This window comes from Nuphar pumila, chromosome 2, assembly GCF_984573655.1.
Source record: "Nuphar pumila chromosome 2, dmNupPumi1.hap1.1, whole genome shotgun sequence".
Taxonomy (NCBI): Eukaryota; Viridiplantae; Streptophyta; class Magnoliopsida; order Nymphaeales; family Nymphaeaceae; genus Nuphar; species Nuphar pumila.
Window position 1 is genome coordinate 85,016,383 of NC_143250.1, and position 21,678 is coordinate 85,038,060.

Here is a 21,678-nt window from a genome sequence, read left to right on the forward strand (position 1 = left end):
GGAAATGATCATCATCATCATAGTAAGTAAAGTTCTTGTTGAGGAGTCATTATACTTCTGCAAACACATACAATCATGCTTTTTTTTTTCCATATGTAACAAGCACAAACGAATAAGAACATAATTGCAATAAATATGAATAACATGCACAAAATCACATAAGAACAACATAATTGCAATAAACATGAATAACATGGACACAATTTAATAAGAATAATATAATTGCAATAAACATGAGTAACATGCACACAATTGAATAAGAATAACATAGTTGCAATAAACATGAACAACATGTACAAAATTGAATAAGAACAACATAATTGCAATAATTAATACAGCGATAACATTAAATAATCAACATAAACGTAGATGTCTGTTCAATTGTGCAAATGCCTACCTAAACACTGGGAGATAATTTCAAGTCCGACCAATAGACCCGTCATTCTGGGTCCATATTCAGGAACATAGTTCCCAGGGGCTATTAACAAGTCTAATGCTCTCACATGTGTGTTCACAAAAATGTCACCATTATTGAATATTTCTTTTAATATAAAATTACATTATGCTGCCAATCTGTTGGGAGAGTCATCGCTAATAGTCTTCACATATATAGAAATGCTGCCTAACATTTCTAAGATTTGATCATCAATGTAATTTTACGCTTTCTTTGACTTGAATTCTTGGTAGATGATGAGGACAAGATAGTTGGTGGTCTATTCATGTGTGTATAATCACTTGGAGCTTGTGAAGATGAGTTCAATTCCTCCAGGCATTGTTCGACGGGAGGTGGTTGTGATACTTCTGATTGGATGACCCTATAACTACCAGTAGCAATTGATTCCCATAAATCTCCACATGTTCAAAATATCACAATTTGTTTGGTTTATGATAATTCTTCCATGTTGGGTTTTTTCTAACACATTCAATCCAAATTTCAATGTTTTCCACATGCATCTTCCGTTCGACGTCCCATTCAAAACCTGATGTGTTTAATATTTGGTTCATCACTGTCAAGTTAGGTCTGACTAGCTTTAATTTATTCTTGATTTTTTTCTAAGGTAAATTAAGCCCCAGACTTCTTTATTTGATGCTTTATTACCCTCAAGCCTTTTTCTTTCAACCCCCTAAACATTACATTCTAGGTATTCTACATTGCTCTAACATGCAGTCAAATAAGAAGTGCACCTGTGATGTACTCCATTGCATTTTTTCAAACTGGCTAGCTTGCACCTCACTCATTTCAGCATCTGCCATTCTGGATTCACAATTTAATTAAATCAAAAGTAAACTAAATTCAATGCCAACATAACATGTCATAAAATACCAACTATGAACAACAAAATTTCAAAGAAATTCAATGCCAACATATTTGAAGGTAAGCGTTTGTTGACTGAGGGGTTGCACAGAGGATCAAACGGTGATCCCATCAAGTGAAAGGAAATGTTAAGTAAATCCCATCAAGTGAAAGGAAATGTTAAGTAATGTGAAAAAGGGGATACTTTTAACTATTGAAAATATATCTGTCATTATGATGTATTTTGCTCTTACTTTTTTGTCTTAGACCATGACATTTCTCAAGAGCATTTCGAACCAGAGTTACCGAAAGCGCCTCTGCTATAGGGGAAGCGCGCTTCCCCGATGCGCACTTCGGAAGCGCGAAACGCGGCGCTTCCGAAACGCATGGGGAAGTGCATTTTAAATTTAGGAAGTGCATCCCCCTTTAAAGGGGTACGCGTCCCCCTTTAATAGGGGACGCATTTCCCTTTAATGGGGACGCGTACCCCTTTAAAGGGGGACGCTTAAAAGAAAGACGAGTTTGCCCTTTAAAAAAAAATTTAACTCGTGAAAACAAAAAAATTAAGGAAAAATTTTATTAATAAGGGGGTAAAATGGACATTGTACAAAACCCGTGAAAACCTAAAAGGGGCTTAGGGTTTTATTTTTCGCATCCGACTCCTCTCTCTCTCTCTCTCTCTCGAGTTTTCGGCCACCCATTTTCGGCGATGAAAGAAATTCCGGCGACCTCGTCGCGATGAATCTGTTCAGGTACGCTCTCCTCTCACTCTCTCTATCTCGATTCTCTCCATTTCTCTCACACTCTCTCGCACGACTGCAACACAAGCCAAGCATGGCGAGTCGACAACTCTCTGGGGTGAGAAAGTAAGCCCTCAAATTTTTTTTTGCTTTTGTTTTTGTTTTTTTAGGCAAGAGTATCATGAAACAAATCTTTCATGTACTTCTGTTGCACAAACAACTGATGTTATATATTCCTAGAAGATACACATCACTTGGCCCCTTTATGTTGTTCCCAAAGTGCAGTGATTTTTTTCTCAAAATTCCAGACATCTTCTATCCTTCTCAAGATCCACTTTTATATTCCTGCACACCCACGATCTTTTAGACAACCTGAAAAGTGAAAAGCTAAAACACTAGTGCATGTCACCCACGATCTTTTAGACAACTTGTTTAATCGAATTTCAATCACAAAAGAGACAATCCGCTTCACAGGAGGTTCTCATTTTGTCAGAGGAGCGAAGTGAGAGACAGACCTACATTAGGACTGGGGGTCCTGCCCCCCTTAAAACTCATATTAGAGCCTTTATTTGGCTGCTTTCAACATAGGTAAAAAAAAATTTTCTGCGCCCACCCAAAAAATTTTTCCGCCCCCTTAAGAAATTTTTTTTTGGTTTATGTTTGGCCCCCAATAAAAGTTTCTGGGTTCATCCCTGAGCGAAGTTCTAGTTTTTTGTTTTTTTCTTAAGGCAAGCGGGGAGAACCCTACCAATTATACAATTATACCATTGGGTTTTGAACATGCAACGTCCCAACACAAGGTGACATGCACTAGCTGCTGCTACTACCAGACAAGCGGAACCCCCATTGGTAGCAAAGTTCCACTTTTTGCACACTGTTCTCTGAAGTGCCAATGATGACATTATCAATACACGGTCAGATGTTAGAGAATATATATATATATATATATATATATATATATATATATATATATATATATATATATATATATATATATAAAAGAGTGGCTGAACACTTTATGTTCGGGCTCAACTTGTTTAGCTGAATGAACTGCTCATGGCTTGGCTTGCCAGCTATACAAACCGCTCATGAACTATGTCACATGGGTGCGGGTGCGGGTGCGGGTGCGGGTGCGGCACAATTTTAAAAATTTTGGACACGGGGACTCGGCTATATATATAAATATTTTTTTTAAAATATATATATATATATATATATATATATATATCCTGTGTGTGCATATATCTATATAAATTTTGGACACTCGGCTCGTGACTCTTCCGAGTTGTCTCAGATCCTGAATTAACTGAGTTAAAATAGTAGTATAACTGGTTAGAACCAAACTTGGATGAGTTTATCATTGACTCGGCTGAGTCTTAGCTACCATGGGAATAAAACATCATCAAGGTATTAATTAAAAGCATTAACTAAAAGCATGTTCTGGTAAATGCATTAAACATCTTTTGCTAAAATTATAACATTAATTAAAAGCATTAAAAGCTTTTAATTTTTCAAAGCTAGATTTGAAAAAGAGAGAGAATTAAATGATCTCGGTGGATGAAAAATGTTGGTACTCGTGGATGAGAATTTATTAGCCTTTATAAGAGATAGAACTCGGTGCATGAAAAGTGTTGGTACTCGTGGATGAGAATTTATTAGCTTTTAAGATTGAGAGAGAGAATTAGATGATAATATTTAAGAATAATTTTTTATGGGGCTTATGAGAGAGAGAATTAAATGATAATTAGCTTTTTTCATGCTATATATATTTTAAAAACTATATAAAAAGATCATTTTTTTTGTTTTTTGCTATAAAAATGGACAATTTTGGACTCGGTCAAAGTTGACCGAGTCCAAAAATGGACGGACTCGGCCTCGACTCGTTGACCGAGTCCGACTCGGCGTTGACCGAGTCCAGGCCGAGTCCGAAGCCGCACCCGTGTCCGCACCCGTGTCGGGGCGTGTCGACTCGGGTGCGGCGCCTCCCTAGCCGAGTCCGTGTGACATAGCTCATGAATGAGTTCATGACAAACCGGCTCGAGATTTCTCATTTTCTATGTTGCAGAGATCACAAGATTTACAACAATCACAACATCAAATAAGAAGTCATTTGATTCTTTCATTGAAAAATGTATGCTTTTTAATCAAACTTATTTATTTTCTTAATGTATTATTTAGTGCTTGCATGCATTTGTTAAATGGTTGCAACAAGAATGTGAATTATGATTTCTCTTGATGTATTATTTTTTAAATGTTTGACGGTTGCAATATGATGCATTTGTTAGATAATTGCAACTTATATTATTTATTGTCTTAGATACATGTTTTATTTTATCAATAATGGCATAAATCTTATTTTTTGATAAAATAAAAATATATAATTATATTTTCGCTTCCCTTTCGATTCTTATTCGCTTCCCTTTCGCTTCTCACTCGAATCCTATGTCGCTTCCTTCTTCGATTCTTAGGTCGCTTCCTGGTTCGTTCCTAAGTCGTCCCACGCTTCCCGCTTCTTAAAATTTTAGAAGTGCCTTGCTTCCCGCTCCCGCTTCCTCGACTGGCAACTCTGTTTCGAACCTGATAATTGTATTGAAAAAGCATTTATTTACTATTGAATTCTCCTCTCAGTTGCTTTAAAAATTGTCATTGTCAAAGAGGTTGTTTGGCAAAGGAAAGTTTCAGATCCCTCGGAAGGGCATGAATAAGAAGTGTGCTTCAGCAAGCTGCTTAGAAAACCAAGTCTATCACCTCGATGAGATGCATGTATTGCAACACAGAAATTAAAAGCATTCATTTCCTTTATATGACACCAACTAGTAGACCTAAACATTACTGCAAGTGAAGGTTACTGTTGCTTCAAAGCAATTGATGACTTCGATACTCATTCAACAATATCTGCAGGAAATTAAAGATTCAGGTGCTGTTACATGCTTGACAGACAAATAGTGAAAAGTGCATAATTTGTTATCTGCTTATAAAAATTAACTATATGATATTCGGAAATATACTAACATTTTCGTGGAAGAAAATTTCAGGGCCACATCAAGCACAAAATGAAATATAATCCCAGATGCAAATCAAGAACAGAACAGAGAAAACCCCAAACAAATCACATGTTTATGGACTTTATCACTATCTTCAAGAATCAAGGAAAGACTATCAACAAACAACGACTCCTAGAAAAACTATCAACAAATTTTAAAAAAACATTCATTCCCATGAAAGCAATATACAGGAAATCTACGGAGATCTGCAATATCCTAAACCGATCTGTTCTTTTTAGAAGCAAAACCCTAAGTGCAAACAAAAACCCCTGGAAAAAACATAAACCTATCTGCACTCATCAGATCTGTTCTTTTTATAAGCAAAACCCTAAGTCCAAACAAAACCCCCTAAAAAAAATCATAAATCAATATGTTCGCACTAGGTCTATTCTTTTTAGAAGCAAAACCCTAAGTCTAAACAAAAACTCTTAAAAAAAAGCATAAACCGATCTGTTTGCACCAAATCTGTTCTTTTTAGAAGCTTCAAACAAAAACCCCTAAATATTTGAGAGAATCCGTGATGCCACAGATCTAAGTTCAGAGAAAATGAAAAAAACAAAATGGAAGGAGGAAGAAAAGAACATGGAATTGACGCACCTTGACAGGTGAGTACTGCGTTCGTCGGAGGTAGAGGTTCGCCAGAGGTTGAGTACTACATTCGGCGGGGTGATAGGAGGCACGCCGGAGAGAGAGGTTCACTGGAGGGACTAGAGAGAGGAGATTTGGGTCGGGGGAGAGAGAGGCGAGAGAGACAGTGGGGAGTGGGGCTGGAGAGGGACCAAAGAGAGAGGAGATTTGGGTTGGGGCTGAGGAAGGCAGAGAGACAGTGGGGAGTCGGGGTCGAGGGTGAGAGAGCGAGAGATGTCGGGGGGTTGGATTTTTTTTCGTCTTTTGTTCCCCCTGTCCCTGTTATTTTCGTAACAAGGGGCGTGGAACGGTGATTAAACAATATTATGGACATGGCGGATGGCGTTCTGCGCGTTTGCCACGTCCAATGTTTGCCTCAAACAATGGTCTTTTCGGTTTTTTCGTCTTGCGATCAAACAAACCCTAAAATCACATATGCAACACTTAAGTCTCTATGAGTTCTATAAGACACCATCAAACATCAACCATCTCACAAGAATAATGCAAAATATTAAATATCTTGCAATTAAGAACACGCCACAAGTCTCATACTTTCATATTACATAAACAATATTATAACAATAGTTGCACTCGATGTTCAATCGGTTGTCACTCATTACTTGAGTGTCATGTTGCCATGCCAAATCAATTGATGTCATCTTTGTTGGAATAGTGGGGCCTGATTTCTACCTTGATGTAAATCTTTAATTTTTGCGGATCCAACTTGTGGTAAGTTGACGGGGGCTGTGGGGGGGTAGCAGCCCCTGAGGCAGAATTTTTTTAGAGAGTAGCTTTGCAATTTTATTCATAGTAAAGATTGTTTACCTTAACCCATTTTATTGAGTGAAAAAATGGTGAATATATATATATATATATATATATATATATATATATATATATATATATATATATATATATATTTTACCTTAACCCACTTTGGCTGCAAAAATGGTGGAAAAACACTCTTACTTGACTAAATCATGAAAGCCTTTTTCCCGGCACAAAGATCGGCCTTTAAACTGTCTCACGACTCCTAGGGTGCATGGGAAGCTCTTCGGTATGTTCTATATGAATGAAGGTTTCAGCCCTCAAAAGCTCTTTAAAACACAAAAACATAAAATCATGGTTTTGCTCATTTTTAAGTCCGTAGGCACCGTATCATATGATACAGTACGATACACTGTAGCGTACGATATATGCGATACATGTACGATACACACCCAGATCAAGATACGGGTGTGTATCATATCGATCTCTTGCATCGATACGATACATATCATACGATACGGTATGATACAAATAACATTGATTGTAACAAGGGGTATTTTTATATCTTACCATATATTACAATATTAACATAAAAAAGAGGCCTATCACATGACTTCTCTCATTCGGAATCATGATAATTTGAGCCCCTCACCTTTTTCTTTCTTCTTTGCTGCGAAAGTACTTTGGGACATCAAAAGATACCTAATTCTATTAGAAAAAAATAAAAAAAGGATTTCATTAATAACAAAACTGATGTGGATTGGTTTTGTTATTACTTATTCCTTGTACATGTTGGTACAAACAGGCACACAAATACAGATTACAGACACAAGAGTGTGTGTTTACATGCACTGTAGAACTACAAGTTTGTTGCATTTGTTTGTCTTATTTGTTTAATACGATACTTTCTGCATGCCTTTTCACAATTATTCCTATGTTTCTATTTCTGCATACAAAATCAAGAGTTCCTTTACTAACTGTTGCTTTCTTTGTGCAGCCCACAAACTTTGGTTCGTTGTATAAGGTAAGGCTCATCATTTTCTGATTTTTAAGCAATTGAACAAAGTTGTACTTAGGTTTTCTATTGTAGCTGCAATGTGAAAATTTTATTACACATAAAAAGACAGTAGATGTGGATTTTAAATCCTGCTTGTATTATGTTAGGAATTTAAAGGAAGGAAAGAACTTGGAGGAAGTAGAGGAAGAATGGGTGTAAGAGGAAGAAGGTAGGAGGTGGCTGTAATGAAATGGTGGTCTTCCACAAATGCGCTAACAACTCACAAACATGTATCTATTGGAGACACTACAAGCATGACCCTTGAAAGGGTATAAATGGAAGAACATTTGAGAATAAATAATATTTTATTCATACACTAAAATGCTTAAGAAGCATTGCATTACAAAAGAGGGGTTCACCCCTATATATACAAATTGTAGAATGAGGAGGAAGCGTTTTTAAGGAGCTCTTCCCTATAGCTGTTGGACCTAGTCCAGCGGCTATAAACATGGTCAAGATCTAACAAGATCTTGACCGTCTAGTTCAAAATGAACTAGAAACAATAAAAAGAAAGAAAATAAAAAGGAATAATAAAAAGAAATAAAAAAATATAAATATATAATATATATATTATAAAAATAATATATATATTATAAAAATAATATATATATTATATATGTGTTTACATGTTACATTTTAACACTCCCCCTCAAACTTACGTTACAATGAGCGAAAGTTTGTCTAAGAGAAAGTGAAATCTGGGAGCAGCGAGAGGCTTTGTGAAGAAGTCTGCTAATTGATATTTGGATGTAGCATATGGCAGATCAATGGTATCAGAGCTACGGAGACCGTAGATCTTGAAGTGCTTCTGCCTCAATTTCTGTGCCTCATTTGCAAAAGGTGTTTCATCACCTTATTCTTGGCTCAAGAAGATTTGTTTAAAGAAAAGAGGACTTGCGCTTCAAAAATTGGTTTTTTGTCCTCTCTCTTACTCTCTTATCTACTCTTTTCTCTCTCTTTTCTTCAACCTATTCCTCTCTTATCCTTGTAAAAGATGGATGACAATGATAAGATCACCATTATAGCTATGAAGCTAAATGATACAAATTATGTAATATGGGCTTCAATTATAAAGCACCACATTTAGGGAAAAGGACTATGGGGTATAGTGGATGGTTCCGATTCGGAACCTAAACTATCTCTTACCAAGAAAGTGGGTGATAAAGAGGTTCCTCAAAAAAGAGAAGAAGAGAAAGGCGTTAGCTACTTATGAAAAGAAATGGAAAGAGTGAAGAATAGGGCATGCAAAAATTATGTCATGGCTAATCAATAGCGTAGACATTAAAAAATGCTCTAGTCTTGCTAAGTTTGAGCATGCTAATAAGGCTTGGGAATACCTTAAAAACATGTATTCCTTTAAAGATATTGCACATGTGTGCAATTTACAAGACAAAGTTCGGACAATGACTCAAAAAGACAAATCTATTCGAGAATATTACAATGAGTTGTCCGAACTTTGAGAAGAGTTCTTCTTGAGCCTAAATGGCATTGTGCCGAAGATATCGAGCTTCGCTAAAAGCAACTCGATATGGAACATTTCTATCAATTTGTGAATGGTCTAAGGCCGGAGTTTGAATCCACCAAATCGGCCTTTGTACATCGTGGAAAAGTTCCTTCTATTGTTGATACTATAGAAGAGTTTACTATGGAGGAAAATAGACTTAGAAAAAGTACTTCAAAAGTTGATGTTGACTCAATTTTAGCTGTGTCTAGACCGGGAAATCATACTCGCACTTACAAGCCACCTCATTTTGGAAGGCAAAATGGTGACTTTGACAAAAGAAAAGTCATTTGTCATCATTGTCATGAACCAGAGCACTATAGGCCTCAATGTTCAAAATTAAAAAGAAGAGAAGAAAAAAGAGTTGCATCTGAGTCAAAAGATCAAGCTGTACTTGTTTCTATGGCTCAATTGATGGAAATTCTTCAACCTCTTCTCAAAGGGGTATCCTCCTCAATTGAAGCCTCAACTGGAGCAGTCGTTGCATCTTTCTCCTGTCCAGGTAACTTTCCTTGGCTTTTAGATTTTGAAACTTCTTTTCACATGACCCCAAATGTTAATTGGCTATCCGAATGTCTTAAAAATAACTCAAGTGTGTCAAAGGTTTTTACAGTCGATGGCACATCTCTTGAAATAAAAGGAGTAAGATGTTTTGAAGATTTTCAAAATTCATTTTTTTTTATTCCAGAAGTTGGATATATCCCTAAACTAAATTTGAATCTCTTATCTGTTTCACAAATATCTGACTATTGATGTAATATCTCCTTCTCTTTTCATGGTTGTTGGGTACATGATCGCTAGTCAGGAAAGCTGATTGGGGAAGACCATAGAGAAGGACTCTATTAAATGAACTTTTTGGAATTACCCAAGAATGTATTTTGTTATAATGTTCAGAAATTAGAATTAGATTTATGACACAAAAGACTTGGCCACCCTCACATGTCTAAAATTCAATATTTTTTAAGTTTAGGAAAATTTTGTAATTCTGAAAGTTTTTCTTGTAAAGATTGCATTCTTGGCAAAAAGAAAAGATTATCATTTCTTAGTTGAACTTTTGTTTATTCAAGACCACTTGAGTTAATACATTCGGATGTTTGGGGCCCCGCAACAGTTATCTCCAAAGGTAGTTTTGTATATTATGTCATTTTTGTTGATGAATTTTCTAGACATACTTGGATTTATTTTCTTAAACATAAATAAGAAGTTTTTGCCAACTTTCAAATATTTCATAAAATGATTAAAAATAAGTTTCAGAATGATATTTCCATCTTTCACACTGATTCAGGAGGAGAGTTTATGTCCAAAGAATTCAAAGACTATCTCAATTTACATGACATTATACATCAAAGATCATGTCCACACACTCCATAACTGAATGGCCTAGCCGAACGTAAACATCGGCACATTATGGAAACTAGTAGGACCTTACTGATTGCAAGTCAAGTTCCAAAAAAGTTTTGGGATGAGACGGGCTTAACTGCCACCTACCTCATCAATAGGATGCCATCTTGCTCATTAAAGAATATAACTCCAATAGAAAAAATTGTCAATTTAGCTCTAGATTATTCTAGATTAAGAGTCTTGGATGCAAATGCTTTGTTTTCACCAACAAAAATGACAAACTCTCTCCTCGTGCAATCTCATGTGCCTTTTTAGGATATACTAACAATAAAAAAGGCTACAGGTGTTTCGATTTTCAAAATAAAAAATTATATGTATCAAGAAATGTATCTTTTTTGGAAAAAGAAAGCTTCTTTGAATTCGAAAAATCCAAAGATGTCACTGAATATTCTTTTTTAATTGATCTAACTTCAAAAACCAATGAATGTGATTTTGAATGTGACTTTGACAATGATCAAAGTCCTATTGTTGTTGAAAATGATGATGATAATGGAGAGCAAATTCATAGGGATGTTAGGCTACAATATTCAAGACGTAGAGAGCAAAATCTGCTATATGCATTAGAAAAATACTCCGAAGTTTCACCTAGAAGGACGTCTAGAATTTCTAGACCTCCTGAAAAATTTGTGTCCTGCGAATCCTTTTCACCCACATATATGACAACCTTTGCATTAATACAATCATATGTTGAACCATCATCCTATTCTCAAGCTAAAAATCATATATTATGGATAGAAGCCATGAAAACATAATTTGATGCATTAGAAAAGGCCAACACCTGGACTATCCAAGATATTCTTCCAGGTAAGAAACCTGTGGGCTGTAGGTGGGTATATAAAGTCAAAACCAAAAGTGATGAAACCTTGAAAATGTTTAAGACCCGTCTAGTAGCAAAAGGATATGCCCAAGAGTATGACATTGATTATGAAGAAACATTCGATCCTGTGGCCCGTATGACTACTGTCAGAACTTTAATAGCCTTGATCTTCATTAGAAAATGACCTATCTTTCAATTAGATGTCAAAAATACTTTCCTGAATGAGAACCTCATTGAAGAAGTATATATGAAAGCCCCGCCTGGTATTAGTATTCCTAAGGGTAAAGCTCTTCATCGAGAAAAAGCTCTCTATGGTCTTAAATAGGCTCCAAAAGCCTGGTATGACAGATTTAATTATGTTATGCTGGATATTGGTTTTCAAGCTTGTTTAACTGACAATGCTTTGTTTATTAAGAGATCTAATACCATGTAATGAAATGATGGTCTTTCACAAATGTGCGAACAACTCACAAACATGTGTCTATTGGAGACACTACAAGCATGACCCGTGAAAGGGTACAAATGGAAGAACACTTGAGAATAAATAATATTTTATTCATACACTAAAATGCTTAAGAAGCATTGCATTACAAAGGAGAGGTTCACCCCTATATATACAAATTGTAGAATGAGGGGGAGGAAGAGCTCCAACGACTCTACTTGTAGCCGTTGGATTAGGTCCAATGGCTATAGACATGGTCAAGAACTAACAAGATCTTGACCATCTAGTTTAAAATGAACTAGGAAAAAAAAGGAAAAAAAGAAAAAAAATATTAATATATAATATATATTATAAAAATAATATATATTATAAAAATAATATATATATATATATATATATATATATTATATGTGTTTACATGTTACATTTTAACAGTGGCAACCAAAAGAGGGTGAATCACCCCTCTATCTCACTAAACTATGTATATTAGAGAGAAAGGGTATCCAAGGTTTACAGCACATTAACAGATGTGTGCTTGAGCTTAGACTCCCTGGTACATATTACTATCTGACCATTCAAAGACAGGTGTACAATAAATTAAAATCTGACATACATGTCATGGGACATTGATAAAAATATCCTCTATCATACTAACATCCAACCTTAAGCTGTGCATCGCTAATCACATTGCTTAACTTTGCTTATAACTCAGTGACGCCAAGTGGAAAGTGGTTTTGCAAAGAATTGTGCTAGGTTATATGCTCCAAATGTAAATATTGTCTCCAATTCTTATCCTCGACCTTCTTTTGAACAAAATGCTGATCTAGTTCCACGTGTTTGGTTTTATCATGTTGAGCCGAATTAACTGGTATGGCAGTGAAACTCTTGTTTTCATAATATCCTAAGGATCTCGTGATGGGCTGCCCAAGAGTGGAAAGCAGTGCCTCAACCAACAAAATTTAGCAGATGTCCAGACCATAGATCTTTATTCAACTTCAATACTATATCTAGCAACTGTTCATTATTTTCTATTGCTCCCAAAAACTAGGTGGGATCCTAGATAAAGGCAATATCGTAAAGTGGATCTTCATGTAAACATATCACTAGCACAATCTGTCATGAAATGGCACGAATCTCGAGGGAGAGGTGTAATGAAATACTAAGTGCACAAACACAATGCCAGAAAAGGGCTACAAGTGTGCACACCCACAAATACACAAGCTACTTAAGGGCCAATTACAATGAGCCACTAAGGGCCAACACATAAATCTCTTAAATTGAGAGCAAGAACAAGTAAAAATAATACTCTTATTCTAATATGCTTGCAACAAGCATTTCTAAATACAAAGGGGGGGGGGGGTTGCCTTTAAATAGGCACTGCAATACACAAGGGGCTGGCCCAACTAGCTCTTGGGCCTGCTCCTAACAACTCTTTTACAGAATTTTGTTGGTTGTCGTCCGTCCTTGTAACGACTCCAACTCATACCCCTTAAAAGTGCAGATTTTTTTTTTAAAACCATTGCGGAAATCTTTTCAGAGACCCGGGGCCTTTATAGTTTCACTCACAATTAGATAACCAATCAAACTACTAGGGATCTTACATTTATCAACACCATATCAAGCCAAATTTTATTAAATAAGTAAGAATAGTCTCGAGATAATTGCATAAGAAAAATCTGAGTGCATGGACAATTTAATGTAAAGAAAAAGAAAGAAAAGAAGAGCCACGCTGTCCATCTATGAGGCTGTCTAGTAAACGTGTAGCACTCATAGCTCTTTCAAAAGCGAGTCACTTCACTGATCCTTTGAGTCTGCGAAAAACACCAAAAGTAGAGTGTCAGAATATAAGGAATTCTGTGTACGAATCTCTCTAATGAAACAAATAAGTATAAAGAATACAGATAAGATTCATGCAATAATTTAGAGGGATACAATTATGAAAAATCCATATAGTAAAGATTACAAAAATAGTTTTGGATAAACATAAAGAATCCATATAGTAAAGATTTCCTCTTCTATGACCTTGCCCAATCAACTTCCTTGATTGAAGATCCTGTACTCAACAAGTCTTAGATGAGAAGAATACTTTACACCCATAATCGAAAATTTGTGATACTGAAAAAAGTTTTAAATCTAATTTTAGAATAACCCTTACATTTGGAACAATTTTTTTTTTGAGATATTGTTGAGGTTTTCTCTACTTTTAACTTTTAAAGAAGTACCATCCACGGTTGATACACATAAAAAATATGAATTAGTGCAATCAGATAATAGAGACTCATTATGAGTAATGTGAAAAGAGACTACCGAATCCAAAATCCAATAAGATTTACCTGGAGGAGAAGAGGAGGAGATGGCAGTGCCGGATATAAAAGAAGTGACTTTAAGAATTTGTGAGACGACCTCTGCTGTTTGGGCAATTGTAAAATCATTGAAGTTGCCCCTCTTTCTTTGATTCTTGAGGTTCTTCACTTATGGCGGCCACTTTCTTGAACTTGGGACAATCCGGTCTTATATGCCCCGGTTCCTTACAATGATGACAAATAATTTTACCTTTTTATCCTCTTCTGTTATTTCCTTCTCTATTGAATTTTCTTTCAAAGTAAGGTGGTTTATAAGTTTTTACAAAATTGTTGGGTCTTGATATGACAAAAACCTCATCATTATACTTGTGAATTTCAAGTCTTGTTTTTTCTTGGTAAATTTGAGTAAGAGCCTCACTTATAGGAGCATACAAAGTCCTATGAAGCAAGGAGGACCTAACTTGCTCAAATTCCGGTTGGAGCCGGTTGGAGACAATAAAGAAAGGAGAAAAGGTTTTCTCTTTCAACTTGCAATTTCCTCATTTCAATAACCGAACCTTCTCATTTAGGTTCTAACATAGCTAATTCATCCTAAATAAGAGATAAAATACTATAAAAGGCTCTTACACTTTTATCTCCTTGTTTGGTATTATTTTCCTTATCTTTAAGGTAATATAGTCTAGTCATATCCTTTTGAATGAAGGTGCTCTTTAGAAAAATCCATGCATCACTTCGTCTTTTAAATTTGATGATGTTGGTGATAATTTTAAAATCGATGTTACTCATGAACCATGAGAGAATTTGAGCGTTGCTAGCTTTTCAATCCTCCAACTTGTTTTGATATTCTTGCAAAGCTTTCTCCTTTTCTTCTTCGGATAGAGCTTTTACTTGATCTCCTTCTCTCCTTGTCAATTTGAGTTGAGGTTCATTACTGGTTTCACTAATAAAACCCCAAAGCTTTTTACCTTTGATGTGATTTTCCATAGCGGTCGCCCACATCAAATAATTATTTTCGTTGAGGCGGAATCTCTTTCTCCCATAATGAAGAATTCTTGTGTAGAAGGAATGGATGAAAACTAAAGGTTGAAGAGCACTACCATTGGGAGAGTAGTCCAAGATAGCTTTCGCTACTCTAAGAGCCAAGCTCTAATACCATGTAATGAAACAAGTATGCACAATTACAATGCCAACGAAGGGCTACACAAGTGCACAAATATAATATGGTCTCTAATGGACCGATGACAATCACATAAAAGAGATACAAAAGTATAAAATCCATAATAGCACAAAAGAAGGCTCACAAGAGCATAAAAGAAAAAAAAGGAATTGTATTAACCTCACAAATGCCTAATGAGATGTACTAAAAGTATGACCGTTGGGGGCAGTCCAATGACTAGTTGGACTGACACCCCAACAGCCATGATGATGTTACATTTAAAAAAGCAAAAAATAAATAAACACAAAAGTATTTCTGTCCCTAATGGACTGTACTAAAAGTACATACTACGAAATGACCAAAATGCCCCCGATATATGTATATTGTATAAATATACGTATGCCAGTCAGGTATATATACACAGTATTTTAACAATGGACTAGTCGAATAAAATAACATCATATTTATTTATATGTGACGGTCCTTACATATTAAACTACTAGGAGCTTGTCTTCATGCTCAACCATTCTGATTTGTTTTCTGTAGGATCATTGAAATGCAAGAAATCTTTGATCAGCAGTTGGCTGAAGAAGCTGCTGAGGCTGAGGGCGATGTTGCAATATCAGGAATTTCAAATGCTCGCAGATCTACAAAGTAAGTTTCCTTGTATTGGAGGCATATGCAGAAATTTTTTTCCAAAGAGAATGTGTTTAATTGGAATAGCAGTCCATGCTACCTTAGCTGCCATGAAGCATCATCAATTAGTTTACTAGGTTTTGCTGGAAGTCAATGCCTTTTTCCTCCTTAGAAATCATGACACGGTTGAATAACAGCTTCATTGGTCTTTCAAATTAATGGGCTCTTTCTTTCTTCCTGTAGTGTTTCACAAATCTTGACTGTCACCTCTCCAGCGATGCACTTTGCTTTTTTACCCTGTTTGATAATGATTCTTGATTCTTCCCGTTAAAGGACAAAAAAGGAAAATACAAATTCCATATGGAGGAGAGAAAATTAGCCATTCTTCAAATGCTGAAAACTGAAAACCGTTTATCCTGTTTCTTCCTTGTAATTTCTTTTTAAAGGAATATTTCTCCCTTGTAGTGAGGTATTTAGACGTGATCTTTTTGCAAACGAGTACACACACTGCTCATTAACTGGTGTCAATGATAAAATAGTAGTAAGCAAATTCTTAAATACCCTTTTCTTTTTGTCTTTTCTTTCGTACTCACACCATTATGAGGCGACATATAGCAAATTTTTCTTGTTGACCCTGCAGCAAGATGTAGAAAAAAGTGAAAATAGACATCTGTGGTAATGGTCTTTCCCTAAACAGTGTCATCGTCAGTTAAAAAATCTTAAAATTCCCAGTGATGTTCAAAATTGCATGGATGGGTTCACAAGGGGAAGAAAAGAAATGCTACTGTGAAGAGGTCAAATTTTTGTCTAGGCAGAATTCACTAAAATACCCTCATTCTGCATAAGTATTACATGCTTGTATTTTAATGACAATAAATGACAAGAAGTTGTGGCAGATTACATTTATGCCATCGGTCAAAATTCCTAAGACAATGGTTGCATAGAGAACTAAGCAGATAAAGAGATTCCTAAAACAATGGTTGCTTAGAGAATTAAGCAGATAAAGAGAATCCACAATGGAACCTTTTGTGTTTTTTTGCCTTTTAATTAAAATTCTATAGAGAAACTCTAATCCTTGGAAGAATAAAGGATGCCAAATTGTGTAAGGTGATTTGTATTATTTTTATTGAACTTCTATTATTAGTAGGATATGTATAGAACTGCAAGTTGATTGATTGCATTCTTTTATTGTTATTTTTTCTTCCTTGGTTATGATTCTGGGTGTTATCCATATGGACTAGAAAATCTACAACTCCTGCAACTCCTAAAACTGCAACAGAGAGGATGAAGACACAAGGAAAATGCTATAAAGATAAATGCTATGAGCAGATAAGAATAACTGTTGAAGGGAGGTTCAACAAGTTACTAACAGAAGTACGTAACCTCTCTTTGGTGGTAGTGTAATTCATGAATGTGTACATGAATAGGACTGAACAAAGTGATGACTTTGTTTCTTTTTAAATTTGAGGTTACTGTTATCTGAGTTTTAACTGTTAACTTCTTTTGCAGCTTGTTTTTGAAGATCTAAAAGCTGCTTTGGAGGAAGCTCGAGCTGTATGTACTTCTCCTATGTAAAATTATTCTATTTTCTTCTTGAAAGTTTATTTTTTATTTTGGATCTATATGCTTCTGTTTGTAATTGTTAATTCTTTGTCACAACAAATGGTTAATTTCTTCTCATAGTGAATCCGAACAAGCCATTGACTTTGTCGTTATTACGTCAAGCAATTGGACACATTCAGTCTATGTCAACATCTTTTCGATTTCACATTGAGTGAGCAGAAGTGAATGCGTGATTGCATACTAGAAGTTCTGAAATGTGTAAAGATGCCAAGTTGATCATTGACTGAAAATCTGACAGCAGAAAAAAGAAAAACAAAAAGTGAGTCTAGGTTATCATGTTGCACAAATTGTGTTCTCTTCCTTTTTCTGGAGGTGCAAGTACGACTGCCTTTACTCACCTGTGCCATTCTTATGTTCTGATGACATATTTTTGTTAATCTAGTCACCGAGGTTGGGAAGTCACTAATTGCACTCTACTGATATATGTCTGAAATCTATCATACGGCATTAGATTACCAAAATAATTTGTTTTATTTCCTTCTTAGGAGAGATGATCTATGAGACAAATAAGTACTTGTAACAGATTCTTTCGTGCTATCACTGGTTATTTGCTGATGTGAACAATTAGATTGCTATTGCTAACTTAAATAACCTACCACCATCAGGAACTATGTGGATGAAGATGTTTAGACGCATGCAAATTTGAGTGAACCATTAGGTGTTAAGATGAATCTGATGATTTTGTTGTGGATCTGAATCAAGTTTGCCAGGCTAGGAAGCGGAAGCGGAAGCGGAAGCGGGAAATGTTATGGGAAGCCGAAGCGAGAAGCAAGACATTTTAAAATTTATAAGAAGCGGGAAGTGAGAAACTAATTTGAAAACGAAATGGGAATTGAACAGGAAGCAATATTAGAATTGAATGGGAAGCCAAACGGGAATCAAATAAAAAAATGAAATGGGAATTAAACTTTTGTCATAATCTAAAAATGATGGTTACCTATTTAGAGAAAGCACATGGGAAGTGAGTAGAAGCATGAGATGAAACACATAGAAAACATGAAAAGAAGTGTGAGAGGACATATAAGAAGCATATTGAAAGCATGAATGAAGCGTATGGGAAGCATAGGAGAAACATGGGATAATCGAGATTGCCATAAAGTTTCGAAGGCGAGGAGTATCGCGCTTTCGAAGCGAGATTCTGGGAAACACGCTTCCCACCTATACAAGAAGCTTCTGGTAACTCTGATATGAACGATATGTAACTCAGTTCTTGGTTACCTTTAGGATGTTCCTGTTGGCAATATACATGATAGAAACAATAGGATAACAATTAACAACAGGCTCAATTTGTGGCGTGTTACTCAATTCTGTAAACCAAGTGGGATTCATAAGCGACAATAAGAAATGATCTGGGAGATATGAATAAAATGAAGAGCTAGAATCAAAAGACAAGTGGCTAATACCATACAAAATGTCATGTCAAGTGACCACATCCAACATCCATATGGTCACTCCATCACTACCATCATAAAACCACTGTTATGCTTCCCAGTGATGTGCAACAGTACTAATTCTAAATACTTTTCTGAGTGTCATGGATACTGAAGCACTTAATGCAGCCAGTAACTCAAACTAGGCTCATTGCTGTTCATATGGTTTTAGAATAGGAAGGAGACTATCCATCATACTTTTTACACATTTACAAATGTAAAAAAGGTTAATTCTTGCTTAAAACATGTCTTCTGCTCGATTTAAGAGTTTTTCAACAGATAGATTATATTCGATGGTTGCCAGTGAAGTCACTTAGGCTATCCTATTTTCACATCGCAAAGGTATGCATAGGAGTACCAACTGTGCTCCTTTTTATTAATGAGTTTGCAATTAAAGATAACTCTTACAAATGTAATGTGATAAATAATAAAATTCTGAACTTGAAGGCATTCAACCAAGATGACCACAAAGTGATTGTTTGGTATTCCTATGACATCAAGCGGGAAAGGGGAACTGGAAATTGGTTTATAATTAACAAGAGTATCTAGTATAGCTAGTGTCTTACAATTACTTCAATATGGAATATTGTCTTTGTTGCGTGAGGCGTGAAGAGCAGTGCGTGAAGATCAGTTTGACGTTGGAAAAGAACGAGCGTGAGGAGCAGTGCGTGAAGAGCAGTTTGATGCTGAAAAGAACTTCCTTTAACATTAGGTCTAATCTCCTTTAAATAGAGATTAGCCAAAATAACCTAAGTTACAATAGAGACCTGAGAACAATAGAAATAACAAAACTACCCATGTCTACGTTTAAAGTAACGAGAATATAAAAGGCACATGCCTAATACTCTCAACACTCCCCCTCAAGCTGGAGCATAGATATCAATCATGCTCAGCTTGTCACAACATCTAAGGAAACTGGAACTAGCAAGAGGCTTGGTGAAGACATCAGCTACTTGATCTTCAGATGAAACATGTTTAGTACAGATGTACCCAGTCTCCACTAAGTCCCGTACATAATGACAATCAACTTCAATATGTTTTGTTTTCTCATGGAACACAAGATTATTGGCAATATAGGTAGCAGCCTTGTTGTCACACATCATCGCCATAGGACATGACACTTTCACTTGAAGATCAGTTAGAACTGATTTGATCCACATCATTTCTGCAGCAGTTTGAGCCATAGCTCTGTATTCTGATTCTGCACTTGACCTGACTACCACTGTTTGCTTTTTGCTTCTCCAAGTAATCAAATTTCCTCCCACAAATACACAAAACCCAGTTGTCGACTTTCTGTCATTAACAGACCCAGCATAGTCGGCATCCGAATAAGCAATAATTTATAATGACGGGGTCTGACTGAACAACAACCCTTTTCCTGGAGAGGCTTTCAAATACCTAAGAACCATCATAGCTGCCTGCCAGTGATCCTTATTAGGTTTATCCATAAATTGACTTATCGTGCTCACTGCTAATGAAATGTCAGGTCTGGTCACTGTCACATATAACAACTTGCCAACAAGAGAACGAAAACTACTACTGTCTATAGATTCTGATTCCTCATCATACATATGGCCCTTAGGGTCCATAGGAATACTTGCAAGCTTAGCCCCTAGCATTCCTATTTCCTTAAGAAAATCTAAAACATACTTTCGTTGGGATAATACCAAACCCTCACGGTTCCTTGAAACTTCTATTCCCAAGAAATATCTGAGAGGATCAAGATCTTTAGTAACAAAATGAGTATGAAGATGTGCCTTTGTATCTAAAATTTCTTTGGCATTGTTGCATGTTAGTATGATATCATCTACATATACCACCATTACAACAATACCAGCACAAGATGTTTTAATAAGCAGAGAATGATCTGAGGCTGACCTGACAAAGCCAAATGCCGACATTATCTCAAAAAGCTTCTGGGACCACGCACGAGGGCTTTGTTTAATATCATAAATGGCCTTCTTCACCTGCTGCTTACACTCCCCCTCAACTTCGAATCTAGGAGGTTGTTGCATGTAGACAGTTTCCATTAAATCACCATATAAAAAGACATTTTTCACATCAAGCTGAGAAAGGGTCCAACCATAGTGTACAACAACAGATAAAACCAATCGGATGGTGCCAAGACGAGCCACAGGCGAAAAAGTTTCAAAGAAATCAATACCATAGGTCTGAGTATAACCTTTGGCTACCAGTCTAGCTTTATACCGCTCAAGAGAGCCATCTGAATTATACTTAAGAGAAAAGACCCACTTACTACCAACAATATCTGCATCATTGGGTGAAACAACTAGATCCCATGTACCACGTGACAATAAGGCATCCATCTCGTCTTGCATTGCCTGCTTTCAATTGGGATCCAGAAGAGCTTGGTGATGATTGACGAGAACAAATATCGTAGACAACGCTGAGATGAAATTCCGCATGTTCCTTCCAAGGCGCACATCTGTGACATACTTAGAAATAGGATGAAGATTGCACTGTCTTTTTCCTTTGCGTAAAGCTATAGGCAGATCATCATCTACAACGGATGTTTCAGGATGATCAGGAATATTCACCTCAGGAGAGGGGGAGATGGAGGCATGCAATCAAGTGGTGATCGATGTGTGTATACCAGTGGAGGATCCCGATATCGTTGCACAGAAGGATACTCAACAGGAGACTCTTGGGGAACAGACTTCAAAGGAAAAGGAGGAATATGTAGAGGAAGAATATCACCTTGACTTACTTGCGATCAGGGAGGACCACTTGAGAAATAGGGAATCAACTCAAAGAAAGAAACATCCGCACTAATATACTCTTTTTTGGATATTGGGTCATAATAGCGATACCCCTTTTG

The 21,678-nt window shown here is 36.1% G+C and overlaps 1 protein-coding gene across 3 annotated transcripts in view; it reads left to right on the forward strand.

The window, feature by feature from the left end:
• Nucleotides 1-21,678, forward strand: part of LOC149845907 (exocyst complex component SEC6-like) — a 198,937-nt gene that overhangs the window by 106,122 nt on the left and 71,137 nt on the right. For 2 of the 3 annotated variants that reach the window (XM_089996067.1, XM_089996068.1), the window contains exons 9-12: nucleotides 7,471-7,497; nucleotides 15,697-15,804; nucleotides 17,028-17,160; nucleotides 17,296-17,340. In XM_089996067.1, coding sequence (XP_089852193.1) covers nucleotides 7,471-7,497; nucleotides 15,697-15,804; nucleotides 17,028-17,160; nucleotides 17,296-17,340 — 313 coding nt within the window. Of the gene's footprint in view, nucleotides 1-7,470; nucleotides 7,498-15,696; nucleotides 15,805-17,027; nucleotides 17,161-17,295; nucleotides 17,358-21,678 lie in introns of all 3 variants that reach the window. The other variant, XM_089996069.1, reaches the window with a different exon arrangement.